This window comes from Leptonotus elevatus, chromosome 15 (assembly GCF_054856555.1).
Source record: "Leptonotus elevatus isolate MCC_2025b chromosome 15, RoL_Lele_1.0, whole genome shotgun sequence".
Taxonomy (NCBI): Eukaryota; Metazoa; Chordata; class Actinopteri; order Syngnathiformes; family Syngnathidae; genus Leptonotus; species Leptonotus elevatus.
This window is the reverse complement of record NC_141253.1, coordinates 16,860,349-16,878,706: the sequence shown is the minus strand read 5'-3', so window position 1 is coordinate 16,878,706 and position 18,358 is coordinate 16,860,349. Positions and strand designations below refer to the sequence as shown.

At 37.3% G+C, this 18,358-nt stretch overlaps 1 protein-coding gene across 1 annotated transcript; it reads left to right on the top strand.

Moving 5' to 3' along the window:
* Positions 1 to 489: 489 nt before the first annotated feature.
* On the top strand, positions 490 to 17,892 carry LOC147162187 (sepiapterin reductase-like). The gene is made up of 3 exons (XM_086097355.1): positions 490 to 873; positions 16,726 to 17,016; positions 17,109 to 17,892. Exons 1-3 carry the CDS (start codon positions 582 to 584, stop codon positions 17,297 to 17,299), a joined length of 774 nt encoding a protein of 257 aa, XP_085953481.1. The 5' UTR covers positions 490 to 581; the 3' UTR covers positions 17,300 to 17,892.
* Positions 17,893 to 18,358: the final 466 nt, after the last annotated feature.

Sequence of the window (18,358 nt, the reverse complement as noted above, 5' to 3'; positions counted from 1 at the left end):
CTAATAATCATAAATTAGGGTTATGTGCAGCAGCCAGTGTTCTCCCCCCCCCTGAAATGTCATAGCTATAAATTACAATGCATGGTAAAATCTGTTTTGGTAAACCATGGTAAAAGATTTCATACTTAAAAACTAAATATATATATTCCTAATGTGCTTGAAAAAAGTAAAGAATGTTTTTCTAAATCAGCATAAAAAATACATAAATGCATCTCTGATGAAAATGAATAAATAAATTATGAATAAATAAATAAATAAAATTCTGTTGACCAGTGTTATTTTCAAATAACATATCTTGTAGTCTCTTTTAACACCCTTTCTATTGCACAAATGGATGTTAGTGTGACTCTTACTTGGGCGTGATCATAAGTTTGTTTCTTCATGTGACATTGTAAAATGATCTGTGTCAAAGTAGCGTGAAACCGAGAGATGGCGATAGGGCAACAAGTGGTGGCGAGCCACGCCTATTAAATAAAAGAAGAAGAGCCACAAGCAAGCGTAGCGAGCTGACAACCAGGCAAATCGTTTGTTTCTACCACGTCACTGTAGTACTCCTTGCACTACACTGCGCAGCAGAGAGAATGGAGCAGCTTGGCCGAGTTCTGTGCATCATCACCGGGGCCTCCAGAGGTTTTGGCTGGACTGTTGCGAAGGAGATGGCCCGGCTGGTGAAGCCCAGGTCGGTTTTCGTCCTGGTAGCCCGATCCGGTAACGAGCTGCGGACTCTTCAGGCAGAGCTGGCCGAGTCCGACATGGAGGCCCGCTGCGTGGTGGTGGATCTGTCCCTGATGGAAGCACCGGAGATGGTCGTCCGGACCGCGAAAGAGGCCTTTTCACCGGACATAGAACACCTTATTCTGGTTAATAACGCAGGTAAGGTCACACTTGGGCACCAACTGTTTTGCAGATACTGTTTTGGAATACTTCATGAATTGGTTTGGTTTGGTTTATTGAACATGTAAAGGCAATACAAATTATGAAGTAAAAGGTAAAAGAAAGAAGATAAAGGAAAATAATTATTAGTAAAGTAAGAATTTACATGTTCAAAGGGAGTAGGAAAATGTATAGCCCTAACTTATATCGTGATAATGGACAATAAGTTATTATATTTAATAATATATCATAAAAATAGGAAATATAGCAAATGAAGAAAAAATGAATAATGAAAAATAAACATGTTGCAGCTGCTCTCCGCGGAGCTGACTATTTGATTTTTTGTGCTCTGATCACCAATCGCGTCGGATTTGATCAACTATTGACTTTCTGTCTGCACGCTGATTGAACGAGAAAAAGTTGGCTTGAGGTTTGATATTCACTACTACCGTCTAATTTAGGGACCGTCTACAAATTACATTCTCCAGGGTGACGTATCATCAAATCACCATAAAGGTTTATTTTATTTTATTTTTATTCTGACTGCTGTTGTAACTGGCAATGATAAGCAACTACCTACTACAGCTCCAATATTTATCATATCTCTCATTTTGGACAATTTGGGGACATTTAAGGGACAAAAATTACCAATGTTCCAAAATATTCACCAAAAACCAACAAAAACAAATTTTTTCATTCTGATTGCTGTAGTAGATAGCATTGGTATGCAACTAACTACTACAGCTCCAATATTTATCATATCTTTCATTGTGGACAATTTGAAGACATTTAAGGGACAAAAATATTCCAAAATATTCACCAAAAATCAACAAAAACACATTTTCTTATTCTGATTGATTTAGTAGCTTGCATTGGCGAGCAACAAACTACTACAGCTCCAATATTTATCATATCTATCATTATGGACAAGTTGGGGACATTCAAGGGACTAAAAGGACCATAAATGATCACAAATATTCACCAAAAATTAACAAAAGCACATTTTGTCATTCTGATCACTTTAGTAGATAGCATTGGTATGCAACTAACTACTACAGCTCCAATATTCACCATATATTTCATTATGGACAATTTGAGGACATTTAAGGGACAAAATGTTCTAAAATATTCACCAAAAATCAACAAAAACTATTTTTCTCATTCTGATTGCTGTAGTAGCTTTCATTGGCAAGCAACAAACTACTACAGCTCCAATATTTATCATATCTCTCATTATGGACAAGTTTTTTTCCGAGAATATAAAGACATCTGCTCTTACTGTGGACTGAAAGTTCCTCTTAGCTCCCAAGGCCAAAATGCACACATTCTTTGGGTGAGCTGTGAGTTACACTCGAGTGCATGGGAAATGTAGAATTGAAATTATTTTTCATGTACTTTATGGTTTCTAAAGATTGAATGTGAGAAATGCAAAAGATGGTTCCATGCAAGTTTACGGGGAATGACAGATGACACTATTCCATCAAAAGGCACAATGTGGCTATGTGACATTTGCATATAGATACATGTATTTACTGTATGTATATTTGTATAAATTATGTTCAGTAATTGTTAATATTTCTGAGATTTTGTTGCATCCAATTTTTTCACAATGAGAAATTTAAGCTCATTCTACACGTGTTGTAAGTATTGGCCCGCCACTTCAAAAGACTATATCCATCTGAATAAAGGTGCATTTTCATAGATTAATTTTTTGGTATCTTAAATGTCTCCTACTTCAACACAATAACTGTTTTGATAATATTTTGTGGTGTTGTAAGTAATGGCCTACCATTGTTCACTGCTACAGCAATCAGAACGACAAAAAGGTACAATGTTCTGTTCATTTCCTGCTCAAACTTTTATTTGGAATTTAACTTGCAATTTTCACCCATATTTTGGATTGTGGACCACTGCATCTCCCTTCTGGCAAATCACTGAGCACCTATTTATATATTTACTCGCATATCTGCCTTTAGTATCTATTCCAGTCTTCTTGCTTGCCTCAAACACTTGGTTGGTTTTGTAAGGAAGCCTCATACTATACTTATTTCTGAGTAAAAAAATAAATAAATCATTGTTATTATTATTACACTCCTTAACATGTCATGACTTCAAATTAATTTGTAATGTCCTCTTAGAAGCTCCAGCATCCAAGTGGGTCCCTCCGTCGGTCAAGGATTTACTGATAAATTTTCGCACAATAAAAACAGTTTCCCTGGTCTTGCCGTCTTGTCAATTGAGTCCATACTACTAATGGTATCCTTGAAACTGTAGTAGTTAGTTGCATACCAATATAATCTACTACAGCAATAAGAATGAGAAAATGTGTTTTTGTTGATTTTGGGTGAATATTTTGGAACATTTTTGTCCCTTAAATGTCCTCAAATTGTCCATAATGAAAGATATGATAAATATTGGAGCTGTAGTAGTTAGTAGCATACCAATGCTATCTACTACAGCAATCAGAATGAGAAAATATGTTGTTGTTGTTTTTTGGTGAATATTTTGGAACATTGGTAATTTTTGTCCCTTAAATGTCCCCAAATTGTCCAAAATAAGAGATATGATAAATATTGGAGCTGTAGTAGGTAGTTGCTTATCATTGCCAGTTTCAACAGCATTCAGAATAAAAAAATATATAACCTTTATGGTGATTTGATGATACGACACACCGGAGAATGTAATTTGTAGATGTTCCCTAAATTAGACAGTAGGAGTGAATATCAAACATCGAACGTCATGCCAACTTTTTCTCGCTTTCCGATTGTCGCTGGATTTGACTCGCCTGGATTTTATCTGTTATCTCGCGCTGGTCTACCTCTGATTGCCACCCGTCTATCTTGACGCGGGGCCATGCTGACTGTCAAGACCATGATTTACTGCAGGGGTCCCCAAACTTTTCCCTGTGAGCTCCACATAACTTTTCCCTCTGATAGGGGTCAGTTTGTAACAGAAAAAAGTGTGACGATTGCAGGGGTACCTAAACGTAAACATTTATTGTTTTCTAGAAAGCCACATATAACCAAATATTAATAATCCTTTCCGGGATCTTCACAGAAGAAAAGTCCATGGAACTTTTTATTGTGCCGTGCACAATCTTAACAGGTAAAAGTTCAACTTGTCAAAGCAGAACCTCTCTGGCAGGTAGTCCAAGATCCTCAGTTACTACCCCAAAAAGTAACATCAGTGGATACATGGGCATTTTTACCCCAAGTACAACAGAAAGTGCGTCGCAAATACCACACCAATAATGTTGTATCCTGGGCAATACCAGAACATGTATATTAATGTAGCATCAGTCAATTTACATCGGTCACATGTGTAAATGCTTGCTAGTTTAACCATCTGAAGATTAACCCTGTACACCACCTTGAACTGGACAAGAACATTGAGGATGAATGAATTTTCCTTAACACTTCAGACCAGACTGTCTCACTGATAGAGATTTGCCGATCCTGCTCCTAAGCCTCTTTAATACTAGACACGGTGGAGAAACGTAAGTTACAAATCAAACTTAACATTTTAGAAATGGTGTTTTTCTTTGTCGGGTCGAAAGATAACAAATCACCAATTACATTATCAGGAGGTTTATTTGGGAACCCTGTGATGGAGCCTGAAACAAAATGCCTTACTTGTAAATATCGAAAAAAGTTAGAAGCAGGTAAATTATATCTTTCAGCCAGCTGTTGAAAAGAAGCAAATTTATCTTCCACAAATAAATCTTTAAATGTTTTCAGCCCCCTTCTTTGTTTGCCACACTTGAAATGTAGAGTTCTGCATTGACTGAGGGGAAAAAAATATTTGCTGCTATTAGGCTCAACAAACTCATGTGTTGTAAATCAAAGTACTTTCTGAATTTCAAATAGATTTTAACAGAGTTAAAAACTATAGGGTTTTGACGTGGCGTATTCTGAGACAAGGGAACTGATGCACCAATTATAACTAGCAGGAATAAAGGACCACAAGAAGAGCTCTCTATCTCTACCCATTTAGGTCGAGCCCCATCATAACCATGATGCACCCAAAAAGATATGCAGCAAAGATTAGCAGCCCAGTAGTAATAACGAAAATTAGGAAGCGCTAAACCGCCATCTTTTTAAAATTTCTGTAAATGTTCTTTACGCAAATGTGGTCTTTTACTCACTCCAAATGAAAGATGAGATAAAAGAGTCCAGTTTCTTAAAATAAGCCCCAAGGACGAAAACGGGGATGGCCTGAAAGAAATATAAGAATTTGGGTAATACAGACATTTTCACAATATTCACTCTTCCAACTAGAGATAATGGAAGTAAGAGAAGGGTCATAAAAGTGTTGAAATGTATCATTAATTCCTTGCTGGTTTGTCACAGTCTTACCATTCTGGGCTCTCACACCATTAATATTTGCTTAGCTCTGGCACTTTTAAGTTGATTTGCAAGTAAATCCCCTGCCCGTTCGCCATGGTCATAGAAATTACTCTTTTTTTATTTTTTTATTTTTTATTTTTTTCTAGAAGCAGATAATCAATTGAATGTGATGTAAGTCTGTCATATTCTGCATTAAGCCTTAATCGTTCTTTGCATAGATTTGGGGAAAGGGATTGTGCATTTCTGTTATCTATATCAGCTATTTGCCCTTCAAGCTACCTTTACTTAACCTGTGAGTCCCTCCTCCTGCCAGCCACAAAATATATCACCTGCCCTCTCAGATATGCCTTCAGGGCCTCCCTTACAGTCGAGACAGAGACATCTGATGTCATGTTGATGTCTAAAAATAAGAGAATTTGCTCAGACATGAAATCCCCAAAAATTTCATCTGATAACAAAAGAGAATTAAACCTCCACAGTCGCCTGGAAGCCATAGCAACAGACATCCTGAGTTTAAGTAAAATATGTGCATGGTCCGATACTACTATAGGTTGATATTCACATAATAAAATTTCAGATGTCAATTTGTTATCAATGAAAAAATAATCAATTCGACTGTATGTTTGATGAAGGTGTGAAAAAAATTAATATTACTTATCCTGTGTTTGTAAAAAACGCCAAATATCCAAAACCCCACAAGTTGACAGAAAGGACCGCATATAATATAGCTACGCTTCTGGCCTTACCCTGAAAAGTTGAGTGGAATAGTTGTCCCACCTATCCACATTTCAACCGGACAGTGTCAACATTTTTAAGATGTGTTTCTTTGATAAATGCTATTCCAGCACCTAGATTTTTCAAGTGTGTAAGGGCCTTTTTCATCTTGACAGGATGGTTCATGCCTTTAACATTCCATGTAACATTGTTAAGTGAACTAGCCATATATTAAATATAAGTTTAAAAAATACACAAGAAGGTCTACACATCACATTCGGTATATTGTTAAAGGCCCAAATTGCTCTAACAGAATACCAATAGATCAGCAGAAAATAAATAAAAATAAAATAAAACACTTTGGTCTATTAATAGTGATAGTGAGAGAAATAAACCAGTTTTTCACAGCAATCCTCCACTTTAACCAAGCGTTGATGTAGCAATTCGGCATTATCTTCCAGGGAATTCAAACGCTCGTCATGACTGTTGACCGTCTTTTGGAGCCCATCCAGCTTCCCATTCACTTTGTCAAAATACTTTTTGAGCTCCGTGAGCAGGGACGCTTGGAGCTCGGCTAACGAGGCAGCTATATCGCTAATGCATTGCTAATGTTCGTGGCGGCAGCCTCCGACTCGTGCTTTTCACTCACTTTAGAAAGTTTCGGTGCCATCATGAGCCAGGGTACTAGTAAGTTACAAAGAAACAGGAAAGTGTGGGTTCAAGTATCACAAAAACAGTTAAAACGGTGGGTTGTATAGTTAAGTAGCTTGAGCTAAATGCAGCCTACTCCATGCTCGCCAAAACTGGAAGTCCCGTTAACAGTAATTTTGACTTGATGTTTAATTTGTCTAGTACTGAAGATTACAAACTTTGTTTTGTCTAGATTTAAAGATTTTTTTTTTTTTGTATATTAAGCTCGTTTTCCATAGTACTAAGAAGCTGCCCGAGATTTTTTCTAGAGCAATATAGAGTTGTGTCATCAGCGAATGGAATAGTTTTTTTGTTTTAAAGCTTTACATACAGAGCAAATATTATTCATATTTAATATAAATAATTTAGGACAAAGCACAGGCCCTTGGTTTGAATTTGTTAATACTGATATCCATCTTCTAGGTACTACTTAGAAGTGTTAATAAGCTTTAGTCCATTTTGATGAAAGACCTATTTTGCTGTATCTTTCCAGTTTTTCCATTAATATGTAATGATTTATCATATCAAAGGCTTTTTTTTAAGTCTATAAAAATCCCAACTGTAAATTCTTTGTTGTCTCGTGGCAATTTCTTCCACAAGCTCCATTACTGCCCTAGAGGTGGATATTTTTTCTCTGAAACCATATTGACTTTGAGTTAGCAGATTATGTTTCTCAATAAAATTATCTAGTCTCTGTGAGAATAGTTTTTCTAGAATTTTTAAGAACTGTGTAAGTAATGAAATAGGTCTATAGTTGGTAAATAGATGACGTTTCTCTCCACTTTTATATATTAGAATAACTTTTGCAGTTTTCATTTTAGTTGGGATTTAAGTCAGTGTTGGGAAAGGTAATTTTTTACGTGAACTAGTTCAAAGTTCAGCTCACAAATTTAAAAATTAACTAGTTCAGTTCGTGGTTCATTATCGAACAAGTTCATCAGTCCAAAAATGAACTTCATAGTGTGTTTCTCCCCCCTCGCACCACCCCAATGTGTTTCTGCAGTTAACCCGTTTGGACGATGATGGAAAAAATTATAATCACAACTATTTTAATTGAGATTAAAATCACAATTAATAATATCATTAATCAATTATTTCCAAACTTAGTTTTAGAAGTATTTATTCAACTGCTAAAACTCAGCTACTCAAAACTATTATCATAGGCCTTTGTTTTTTCTTTTTTAAGACAAAAAAGTTAGTTTTTATGTTTTACCTTGACTAGTTTTGGTGTTGACTGCAACCTTCCTCCGAAACTGTCAAACTGACAGTTGTGACGTCTCCTCTTATCAGCTGATGTTCCTGGGCATAGCCGAAACTAGTCAAGGTAAAACAAAAAAAAACTTTTTTATCTTAAAAAATAAATAACAAAGGACTATATAGATTTGAAGACAAGAATAACTTTTTAAACTATTATTATAGCCTAATGCATATGCATCCCTGCATGTTGAACACTTTCTTCTTGAACACTACTCTTTTTCTCAAGTACAAAATGACAAAAAAATTCATTTTCAAGCATTACATAACCTTTTTCTCTTTATCGTATTTATTTTATCTAATTTTCACAAGTTTTAGGACTTAGTGGGCTAATTAGCTGGGACCTTAGGAATTGTATTTTTGTGCAGTGTCATGTGGAAATGTATGACAATAAAAGCCCCGTGAATTTTAAGGAATGGAACATTCCTTGATTCCTTGAAAATTGAACTTTATAACTTTAAAAGGACATTGAGAAATTAAATTAGTAAGGAAGTAAATTAAGAATACTGTATAGCTATTAAAATAATTGCAATTTTAAAATACAAATCAAATACAACTGTTTCTTCCGCGTGGTGGCCTCTTAGGGGTAGTTTGGCAATGAGATGCTGCATTTGAATTATATAACTCGTTTTTCACAGATTTGGGGAACATTTTTACCTTTGTAGTAGTAGTAGTAGTAGTAGTAGTGTTATCTTACCTGTGTGTATGTGCATCCACAGAGCTTATTGTGAATATTAGTTATTTGAAGGAATATCACTCCTGAAGTTGATGCTAATTTACCATTAGCATTCGAATGCGATCCTCCTTGACTGTAGGCACTGGCGTAGCAACATTCCCCAGGGGCCCCAAGCAAGAAGGGATTGGGTGCGGCCATTCGTAGTATACATAGTAAGTAATTTTAAAATTGCACATCTGCTTCTTCAATAAACAATCACCATTAATTGTGCTTCATTCAAAGTGACTTGTTTTGTTTAAGTTGAGCAAAAATCCTTCTAAGTGAGTCAGAAAACAACGTTGTTTGAAAACAAACACCATGGTCGTTTAAAAACAAAACAAAAAACACCTTACTCTATGTGGTCTTTTTTTCTTTTTTTCTTTTTGGTTTATACATGGTGGTTTAAAAAAAACAACTTACGGTCGTTTTGAATAAAGGTCTTTTTCTTTTTAAATAAAAGTTTTACTACTTTTCATGATCATTTACAAAAAAGAAAAAATAATCAGCCTTACTATACGTGGTTGTTGTTGTTTTTTAAGGTCATGTCGCAAGATAGAGTTTTCGCAGATTTGCGACCTGTCCATTATACAATTCTTAAAACGTGTGGGTGAAAAATATGGTTATTTTACCACTCCAATTTGCGTCAATATTGCGACATGCACCTTTAAGAAAAAAGAAAAACACCTGTTTCAGGGAATTTGAGATGGTCAATTGTCATTGCTGCACTGCTAATGTAAAGGATATGCGGTTTGTGTCAAATCTGTTGGCCCTCTGGGGGGCCCTACTGGCTAAGGGGCCCCAAGCAATTGCCCGCCTTGCCTAATGGCAAATTACGCCTCTGACTGTAGCGTTAGCAATGTTTAATTAAGTGTGTAATTATTTTTATTGTACGTTTAGTTCCACAGTAACCTCAGACGGTAATGTAATTAAACAGCTGAAAGTATGCTTCTGAACAACAGAATTACATACGTTCTGCGTTTGCTACGCAAACAGCACACAGATCACTGCTGTGTTTACATCGGGCAAGCACACATCGAATTTTGATGACGTATGAACCTTGTGACTCTTTGTTGGTCTCTGGGGTTTACCTTTCCCGCCTAATTCAGGTTCGCTCGCAGTGTAATTTTTCTTGTTGTAGTCTAACAAGAGCAAACCTTGAACAAAAATGAACTGCGTTCAAAACTATTCATTGGCCCTAGGATGAATTCGTTCACAAAAACGTTTATGGAGCAGAGATACGCATTCAGTTCACGTTTGAACTCGTTCAGGTACAACACTGATTAAGGCTTACCTTTATGTAAAACATACTCAAATTGTACAACAGGTTTCTGATTATCCTTGCAAACCACAGTTATGTACCCTTGTTTAAATGAATATATAGTGAGCAACTGAGCCTTAGCATATATTTTCAAAGCAGTGAAGTGTATACATTTTAATTGACTCTGTTAGAGAGGCTTCCGTGTAACAATATTTCTACTCATGTAGCAGTTATTTTGTTTTTCCATTATCTTTTGATGTTTGGATGATTTAAATTAATCAATAAACATTCAACACTGTAAAATTTGCATTTCTTTTTTTTTATGCACAAAAAAAGTGTGAACTTGGAGTTCACCATATACGTGAAATATAAGGAAGACTATGGTTACAGTCATGTTTGTTAGGGTAGTTATGTTAGGGTAGCTACCAGTTAGGGTATGGCAAATTAAGTATTTATTTTCAAAAAACATGTTGCAAAATACAAAATTATCAAAGAGGAAAGCACAGGAAATAATAAATTCATTGCAAAAGGAAACATGACTAAATTAATGTGACAGCAAAAACTAACCAACAAAGACTAAAAGAAACCAGGGAACTGAGGCCATGTCCACACGGAAACGGAGCCAGCTTCGTTCCTCCCAAAACAATTGTACACATGTAAACGCTTCAAGACTTGTGTGTGTCCATAAGAAGTCCCTTAACAGCTGTAATGCATATGCCAATTCTGAAATGGCGCTGTAGTGCAGCCACAGAAAGTCCCCAGAAAACATACAAGAACCAGAGCATTAAAGAAGAAGAATCAGCAATGAAGAGTTGGTTATTTCAACACAATCATGGACGGAAAGTTGAATTTGGAAGCATGACGAGGTGAAGCTTTTGCTTCGCGTAATCACGCAGTTATCATTTGAGATGGGCGAGTATTGACCTTTTGCACGTGCCGTCACAACTACGGGACGCTGGACGGCAAAAGAGCCACTTGCCTGTATTGTAACCATTGAATTTCGTACAGCGTAGAATCCTTTATCTAATAGATTATCTTATAAAATGGTCATATCTTGCTGTGTGGTCGGTTGTACAGACAGACAAAAGAGAAAACCAAATGTTGCTTTTTATCGCATACCTACTAATGAAGACAAAAGACGTCGATTGATAGCAGCAATCAACAGAAAGGACTGGCAGCTCATAAAGTATTCACGGATTTGCAGCGATAATTTTTTGCGAGGTTAGTAGATAAATGTTGTAATTAGTAGATAAATGTTCATACATTTTACTAATAAACATACACTCTAACAAAGATTGTAACAAAGGTGTCGAATTGCGTGTTTCAAATCACATTAACGAGCCAGATAGTTAGCGTCCACTCCAACTGCACGAACACACAGCTTAGTTTTAAAATTTACCTTTTTCAAAATTATTAAGTGCATTTGACTGTTTAATAATGGGGGATTTCGTCTTTGTGCTTGGAGTTTTTCACTCTGGAGCCGGAGTCATATTCATGAAATTACTGCATAGCTTGCCACTACGATAGTCATTTGTTCCATGATAGTAAACATAGTAACATAACATCATCACTATGTAAAAATAAGTCAGTTAGCATGATAAACAAGTTTTACCTTTGCATTACGAGGTATATTGTCCCCTGGTGTGAGCATAGCATCTCATCCCAGAGAATCAGTCCCGGTGTAAGGAGAAAAGACGGCCTTGACTACATAATGATATAGGTCGTGCGCTGTGAATTCCGGCAAAGTCGGCGATTTGATTAACTTGTTAAAAACAGCAGGCAACAGAAGGTAAAGGGCTGTTTTCAAACCAGCGATCTCCAACTTAAGTGAATATTGCGCTCTGAGTCCCGACTAAATGTGCAACTTCGACTGACAGGCGAACTTCGGTTGAAGTAGTAGATTCCATGGCTCTATGGGCAATAATAACTTTTAATTTATAAAATAGCAGTCGCTAAGTCGCTGTGGGTCACGTCCACTTCCGTTCAACAATCATTTCCTTTCGCCGTCCGTCATAGGGCAGTCACGTGATCACGTGACGTCGGTGCAAATGGTCAATAGCATGAAGGCTTTTCTTCATATTGTGCTGAAATAGATTTGGAGCTTTGTTGCTTCAGTGAAACAGGGTTCCCGCGGGGTCTAAAAAAAGTTTTAAAAAGTCTCAAATTAAGAAACTTTCATTTTAGGCCTTAAAAGTCTTTAAAAAACACCAATATTTTCATCCCAGGTCTAAAATTAAATTTACCCAAGTCTTAAATTCTTATATCCGCTCCGTCCATTCTAAGAACTTTCTGTAGGAGAAAAAAAATGTGCTTGTTGCGTTGCTGTTTCTACTGTCTGCTTCCTGAAAAACTTCCACACAAAAAGCCAAGGGGGGAATTTGAGGGGGGTTGTTTGTATTGTAGTTCGGCCGGGCGGGTAGTTCGTAGCAGTTAGCATAGCAGTTAGCTTGTTGTGTTCAGATCACGGCAAATAAAAGCCTTCGATCGCCGCAAATAGTTTGAAATTAGTTGGAGGTCGCTGTCTCTGCCTGTAGCGGACATTGAGTTTGATGATCTGTGCAGCATTCTCAGCAATTATTCAAAGTTAGCACATAACCCTAAAGAATCTCTTCGTGGCTCTCTTCTTCGGCTGTCTATGAAGTACAACATTATGTGGGTGGGACCCAGTGTGCCACCAAGTGTACAATTTGTGTGGAAACCGGTTAAATGGGAGCTACTCTGGGACACTATTGTATTGAATTTGAATTATTTGCACATATTTTGAATGGGACTTTTATTGCCACTAGATATTTTTCCTTTTCTTTTATTTACGCATTTAGTTTTTAAAATTTATTTTATTGTGTATTGTGTAGGGTGTCTGATCATCAGTAAAAATACAAATAGCCCTAGAAATTTGATCAATAAATGTGATGAAATCAACACTTTAATATATAATATACAATGTTTTAGTGTTATGTTTTACTAATTGTAAATTACTTTATATCTTATTAGGAATCATTACATTATTTATTCTGTATGGAAGTGTCTAGGAGAGGTAGTAGTAGAATTTCTGACTGGGTTGTTCAACAGGATCTTAGATAGTGAGAAGATACCTGAGGAATGGAGGAGAAGTGTGCTGGTGTCCATTTTTAAGAACAAGGGAGATGTGGCACTACAGAGGAATAAAGCTGATGAGCCACACAATTAAGCTACGGGAAAGAGTAGTTGAAGCTCGACTGAGGGCAGAGGTGAACATTTGTGAGCAGCAGTTTGGGTTCATGCCAAAAAAAAAAAAAAAAGAGTACCACAGATGCAGTATTTGCTTTGAGGATGTTGATAGAAAAGTACTAAGAAGGTCAGAAGGAGCTGCATTGTGTCTTTGTAGATCTGGAGAAAGCTTATGACAAGGTGCCCAGAAAGGAACTGTGGTTTTGTATGAGGAAGTCTGGAGTGGCAGAGAAGTATGTTCAAGTGGTGCAGGACATGTATGAGGACTGTAAGACAGTGGTGAGGTGTGCTGTAGGTGTGATGGAGGAGTTCGAAGTGGAAGTGGGACTACATCAGGGATCAGCTCTGAGCCCCTTCTTTGCTATTGTAATAGACAGGATGACAGACGAGGTTAGACAGGAATCTCCATGGACTATGATGTTTGCAGATGACATTGTGATCTATAGTGAGAGCAGGGAACAGGTGGAGGAGAAGCTAAAGGCGTGGAGTTTTGCCCTGGAAAGGAGGGGAATGAAGGTTAGCCGTAGCAAGACAGAGTATCTTTGTGTGAATGGGAGGGACCCAAGTGGAATAGTGAAGTTACAGGGAGAAGAGACCAATGGAGAGTGTGGAAAAGAAGTGAAGAACTGTGTGCAGGCAGGCTTGAACGGGTGGAGAAAAGTATCAGGTGTGATAGAAGAGTTTCAGCTCAAATGACAGACGAATTTGATTGGCTGGCATGTTTTTGGCCAGAGCCGAATCGCTGTCTATGGACGCCTGTCCAGACCCACTTGCTCTTTCAAGAAAGTGGATGTGACTTGCCAGGCTAGCTGGTTCTGGCAGGGCCACCACCCGAAAAGGCTTAACGTAGAACCCGGCATTCGCTACAGCATTATAGCACAGTGTTGGCCACTTGATTGCAATGTTGAAACTTTTTTTTTCTGAGAGGAGTTTTGCCGTAGTGTAAGTGGCTGCGATAAGTGAAGCAAAGCAAAGCCCCTCTCTCCGGTGTGCGCAAATGAAGCGCCCGTGTACACTCCAGCAGTGAAACGCTAGTGAGTAAAGCGAAGCGAAACGCTCCCTATGCTTTTGGTGTGAATGTGGCCACTACCGCGTAACATACCTTTCAAGTTTTCGTTTCCACCAAGTTTATGCAATTAGTCAGAATGGGGAGTGTGGACAATGTGTTTCTGTAAATTGGCTAAAGGTCAGTTTACCAAGAATTGGCTTGAAAGTAGAGTTTTCCAACTGGTTGGAAGATGTAGCAGGCGATAGACACTCAGTTCGTTGCAAAGTATGCAAAAAAATAGATAAAATTGGTGACTTTGGGCATGAAGGCCCTTGAGTCGCACGCGAAAGCCGTAAAGCACCAGCTTGCTATGACTTGAAGTTGGTCTAAAACATTTCTCATAATGGTCTAAAAAAATGTCTAAAATATGATTTAGTGATTCCTGCAAGAACCCTGGTGAAAGCGGAACATCTAGTGGACGAAAGAAGTCAACGCAACCTATGTCACTAAAGAGTGAAACATTCACTCACTCTTCTTATATTTCAGCAATAATAGTGAAATAATTATGATACCAATCAATGTATTATTTAAATAAGACTGTGCTAATTAAAATAGAAAAAGTTGGCATAAAGAGTATTTTTTTCATATATAGAATATCAGTTGTGCATCTTGGGAGTACGAGAAAACAGAAACAACAAAAGAACACAGGGATGTATTTAAAAGTTTCAATTCAAAAATAAAAACTAGGGGGGAGACGAGTTTGAGTAATTCAACTACCTCGGTTAAAAGAAATGCTTGAGGCATTTTTTTCCCGGTCTCATACATGCTTATTAACAGGAAGAAGTTGTCAAGCAAAATGCAGCAACAATTGTACATGCTATGCAGGATTGAAACTAATGCGGTGAGAGATTTGTCTCAAAATTATTTACACAAATAAATTTGTGATTTTCACGTTTTTCAGATCCACAAACATTTTCTCGGTTTTCACGTGTTTCAGATCCACAAACATATTCGTAATTTTCACGTGTTTTTCAGATCCACAAACATTTTTACGATTTTCGCATCTTTTTTAATTTTGTGTGTGCATTTTCTCCATGACTTATGCTTGCGTGTTATCGAATGTGCGTTTTTGGATCGTTATGCACGTGCATTTATTTTTTAGACAAACATCACGCTGTTTTGAGATATTCACACACACACACACAAGTCCTCAGGTATTCACGTGTCCTGCGGAGAATGTGTTGCTGTCTCCACTGAACGGGAACGAGCCATTTCTTTAAAATTGTAAATTGTAAATCGGAAAATGAGCCTGATGTGTTTATTTTACACAAGTCTGGAAACAATTTGCAACCTTAATTTGTTTCCCTTAAGCATCTTTTGCCTTCACTCGAAAGACACTCTTCTTCTACTGTTTAAATGTTCTTCTTCTACTGAGCTAAAGCAACAGCGGCCAAAAAGGTAACAATAGAAGAAGAGTGTAAAACAAGCTCAAGGGAAACAAACCGGATGAATGGAGACAGCAATGCTTGCCTCCGCGTTGACAGAGAAGAAATGGGCCTTAGACACGTGAATATCTGAGGACTTGTGTGTGTGAATATCTCGAAACAGCGTATTTGTCTAAATGCGCATGCGCAACGATCCACAAACGCACATTTGACAACTCGCCATAAGCAATGGAAAATGCACACACAAAATGCACACAAAAAGACGTGAAAATCGTGGATATATTGGTGGATCTGAAAAACACTTGAAAATTGTGAAAATGTTTGTGGATGTGAAAAACACATGTGAAAATCACAAATGTATTTGTGTGAATAATTTTGAGACAAATCTCTCCACATAGTGTGAAGGCCAAAAAAACACCATACCTTAACAAAAATAATTGCCTTGTTACTCTTTTATTTTGAAGTTGGGGCGGCTAATGGCTGACTTGACTCATCTTTGTGTTTGGGGCGTTTAAATTGATGTCACAAACTGTTGCAACTGAAGTCAACAACACATTGTCGTCCTGATATCACTTTCAATAGCCAATTAAAAAAAGACATAATTAAGCTGACGTGTTGTACGGGCCCACGCCTGTTACCAGCATTTAGCGTCGGCTCCAGCGCTAGCGGCTAGCAGCGCTTGGCTGACGCAAGCCATCGAATTTCTTTTCAAAGGCAGTTCAATAGACTTAAATGACTTTGCACACTTTGATGCCGACAGCCTGTCACAGTTTCCGTTCCTACTGATCACTTTTTATTATTTTTTTAACAAACCCACCATACTTAAATGTGCCGTTTAGCTGGCAAAATCACTACTGTGCTTCTGACGCCACTTCATCTTATAGACCAAAATCATATGTGATCGAGAGATTTGTCTAAAATCGTATTTATATTACTAGAGAGGAAAGCACTTTGCTCCTTAGCACAGTTTACATTTTAAATGAAAAACTGTTGATTATTAAGTGGAAAAGTGTTGTTGTTGTTTTTACATAATTGTGTGACCAAGCAAAAATATATATATATTGTTTGTTTTTTCCTGAATATTTGATAGAAAAAGTCCTTGTGACCCAAAACAGGACATTCAATTAGGGAGAATTGATGGATGGATGTTTTTTCTTTTATTTTTTATTTTTCTTACGTATCTAGTTGTCAAGTTCAATATTCAATGTAGCAACTTCCTCACTCTGTCTTCTCAGCCACACTAGGTGACGTGTCCCGTTTCACCAGAAGCTTCACCAGCATGGCCGAGGTGAACTCCTACCTATCTTGCAACGTCAGCTCTGCTTTGTGCCTTACTGCCAGCATGCTGCAGGCCTTTCCAAAGCAGTCAGGTCTGCGCCGCTGCGTGATCAACATCTCCTCACTGTGCGCCCTGAAGCCATTTGGCTCCTGGGTGCTCTACTGTACTGGCAAGGCGGCCCGAGATATGATGTTCAAGGTTCTGGCAGAAGAGGAGCCAGACCTGCGTGTGCTCAACTATGCTCCAGGTGAGGGCTTGTTTACATTCATGTATATGTATTTATTTTTTATTTATACATTTTCTTAAATGTGTTTTCTCTCTTTTTTTGCATTTAACCAGGTCCTTTGGACACAGATATGCAGTTAATAGCCAGGACACAAACGGGGGAATTGGGCTTAAGGAAGTCATTTTCAGACAAGTTTGACAAAGGCCAGCTACTCACATGTGAGGCCTCGTGTGCCAAGATGATGAAGCTGCTGCTGGAAGACAAATACACATCAGGAGATCACGTTGATTTCTACGACGTATAGACCCGAGGAAACTCAGAGCTTTTTATATGCTTTGAAAACATATGTTATATTGTTCCACTTCTATATCTATACAATTGAAGTTGCATTTATTTTGATAAAATCAATGGTACATATTTGCAAAGTTATTTCTAAACACATTAGTTGCTCAAACTTTTTAAGCAATGATCTTTTTTTCTTTTTTTTTCCAATGCCAACGTGCTGAATACATTCCGTAGCCTTTTATGTATTAAAATAACATTGATTTTGTGGCCTTAAATCTGTCATGTCTATTGATTCAAATGTAATTTAAAAAATTCCGATGTAGTTTGTTCTGATTTTTAGTTATGAATCAGCTTTTACCTTAATGAGGACCACACATGTACAATCACTTCTTTGTATTTTAAGCTTAATTGAAAAATGGACCAAAGTCTTAATGTCTTTGAGATTTTCCTCTCCTGTTGTACTGCATGTCTCATAATGATACCATTCCATTCGACAAATCAGGAAATATGAAGAAAGTTTTTTTCGTGATACTTTTGTGTATTGTATTATTACTACATATATATATATATATATATCTCCCAAAATCAATAAAATTATAGTAAAAAACATAAGAGTAATCTCTTGTTCACTGGATGCAACCTCCTCTTGTTTGACACAGGTCGACATTCCAATCTTGAGTGAAACTAGTTTAGCATTTAACCAGCCCCTTACCATTTGTCGTAGCATGAAGCAGCATCTACGGCGCACAAACGATGCTCAGGGATTGCAGCCACTTCAACACTTTTGTTTGTACTTCCATTTGCATGAGCTGAACTCAAAGCTCTAAGACTTTTTACATGTACACAAAAGGATTCAAAAAATTGTTGACAAATCTGTTGAACTTTGTGTTAGTGAGCACTTCTCCTTTGCCGTGATAATTCATCCACCTCAGGTGCGGCATATCAAGATGCTGATTAGGTAGCACTCACACTGCAGTTCTGAAAATTTAACAAACAGGCTAATAAACTTTATGCACGGTATATTGGCTAATATAACGAAAACAATAATGAGAGTTATGGAATAAATATGTCTCATAAA

What these genes read in the sequence shown, in the direction of transcription:
- LOC147162187 (XM_086097355.1), top strand. Translation starts at nt 582, where the DNA reads ATGGAGCAGCTTGGCCGAGTTCTGTGCATCATCACCGGGGCCTCCAGA. An exon ending in TATTCTGGTTAATAACGCAG is followed by an intron (nt 874 to 16,725) that starts GTAAGGTCACAC and finishes CTGTCTTCTCAG; the next exon opens with CCACACTAGGTGACGTGTCC. An exon ending in TGTGCTCAACTATGCTCCAG is followed by an intron (nt 17,017 to 17,108) that starts GTGAGGGCTTGT and finishes GCATTTAACCAG; the next exon opens with GTCCTTTGGACACAGATATG.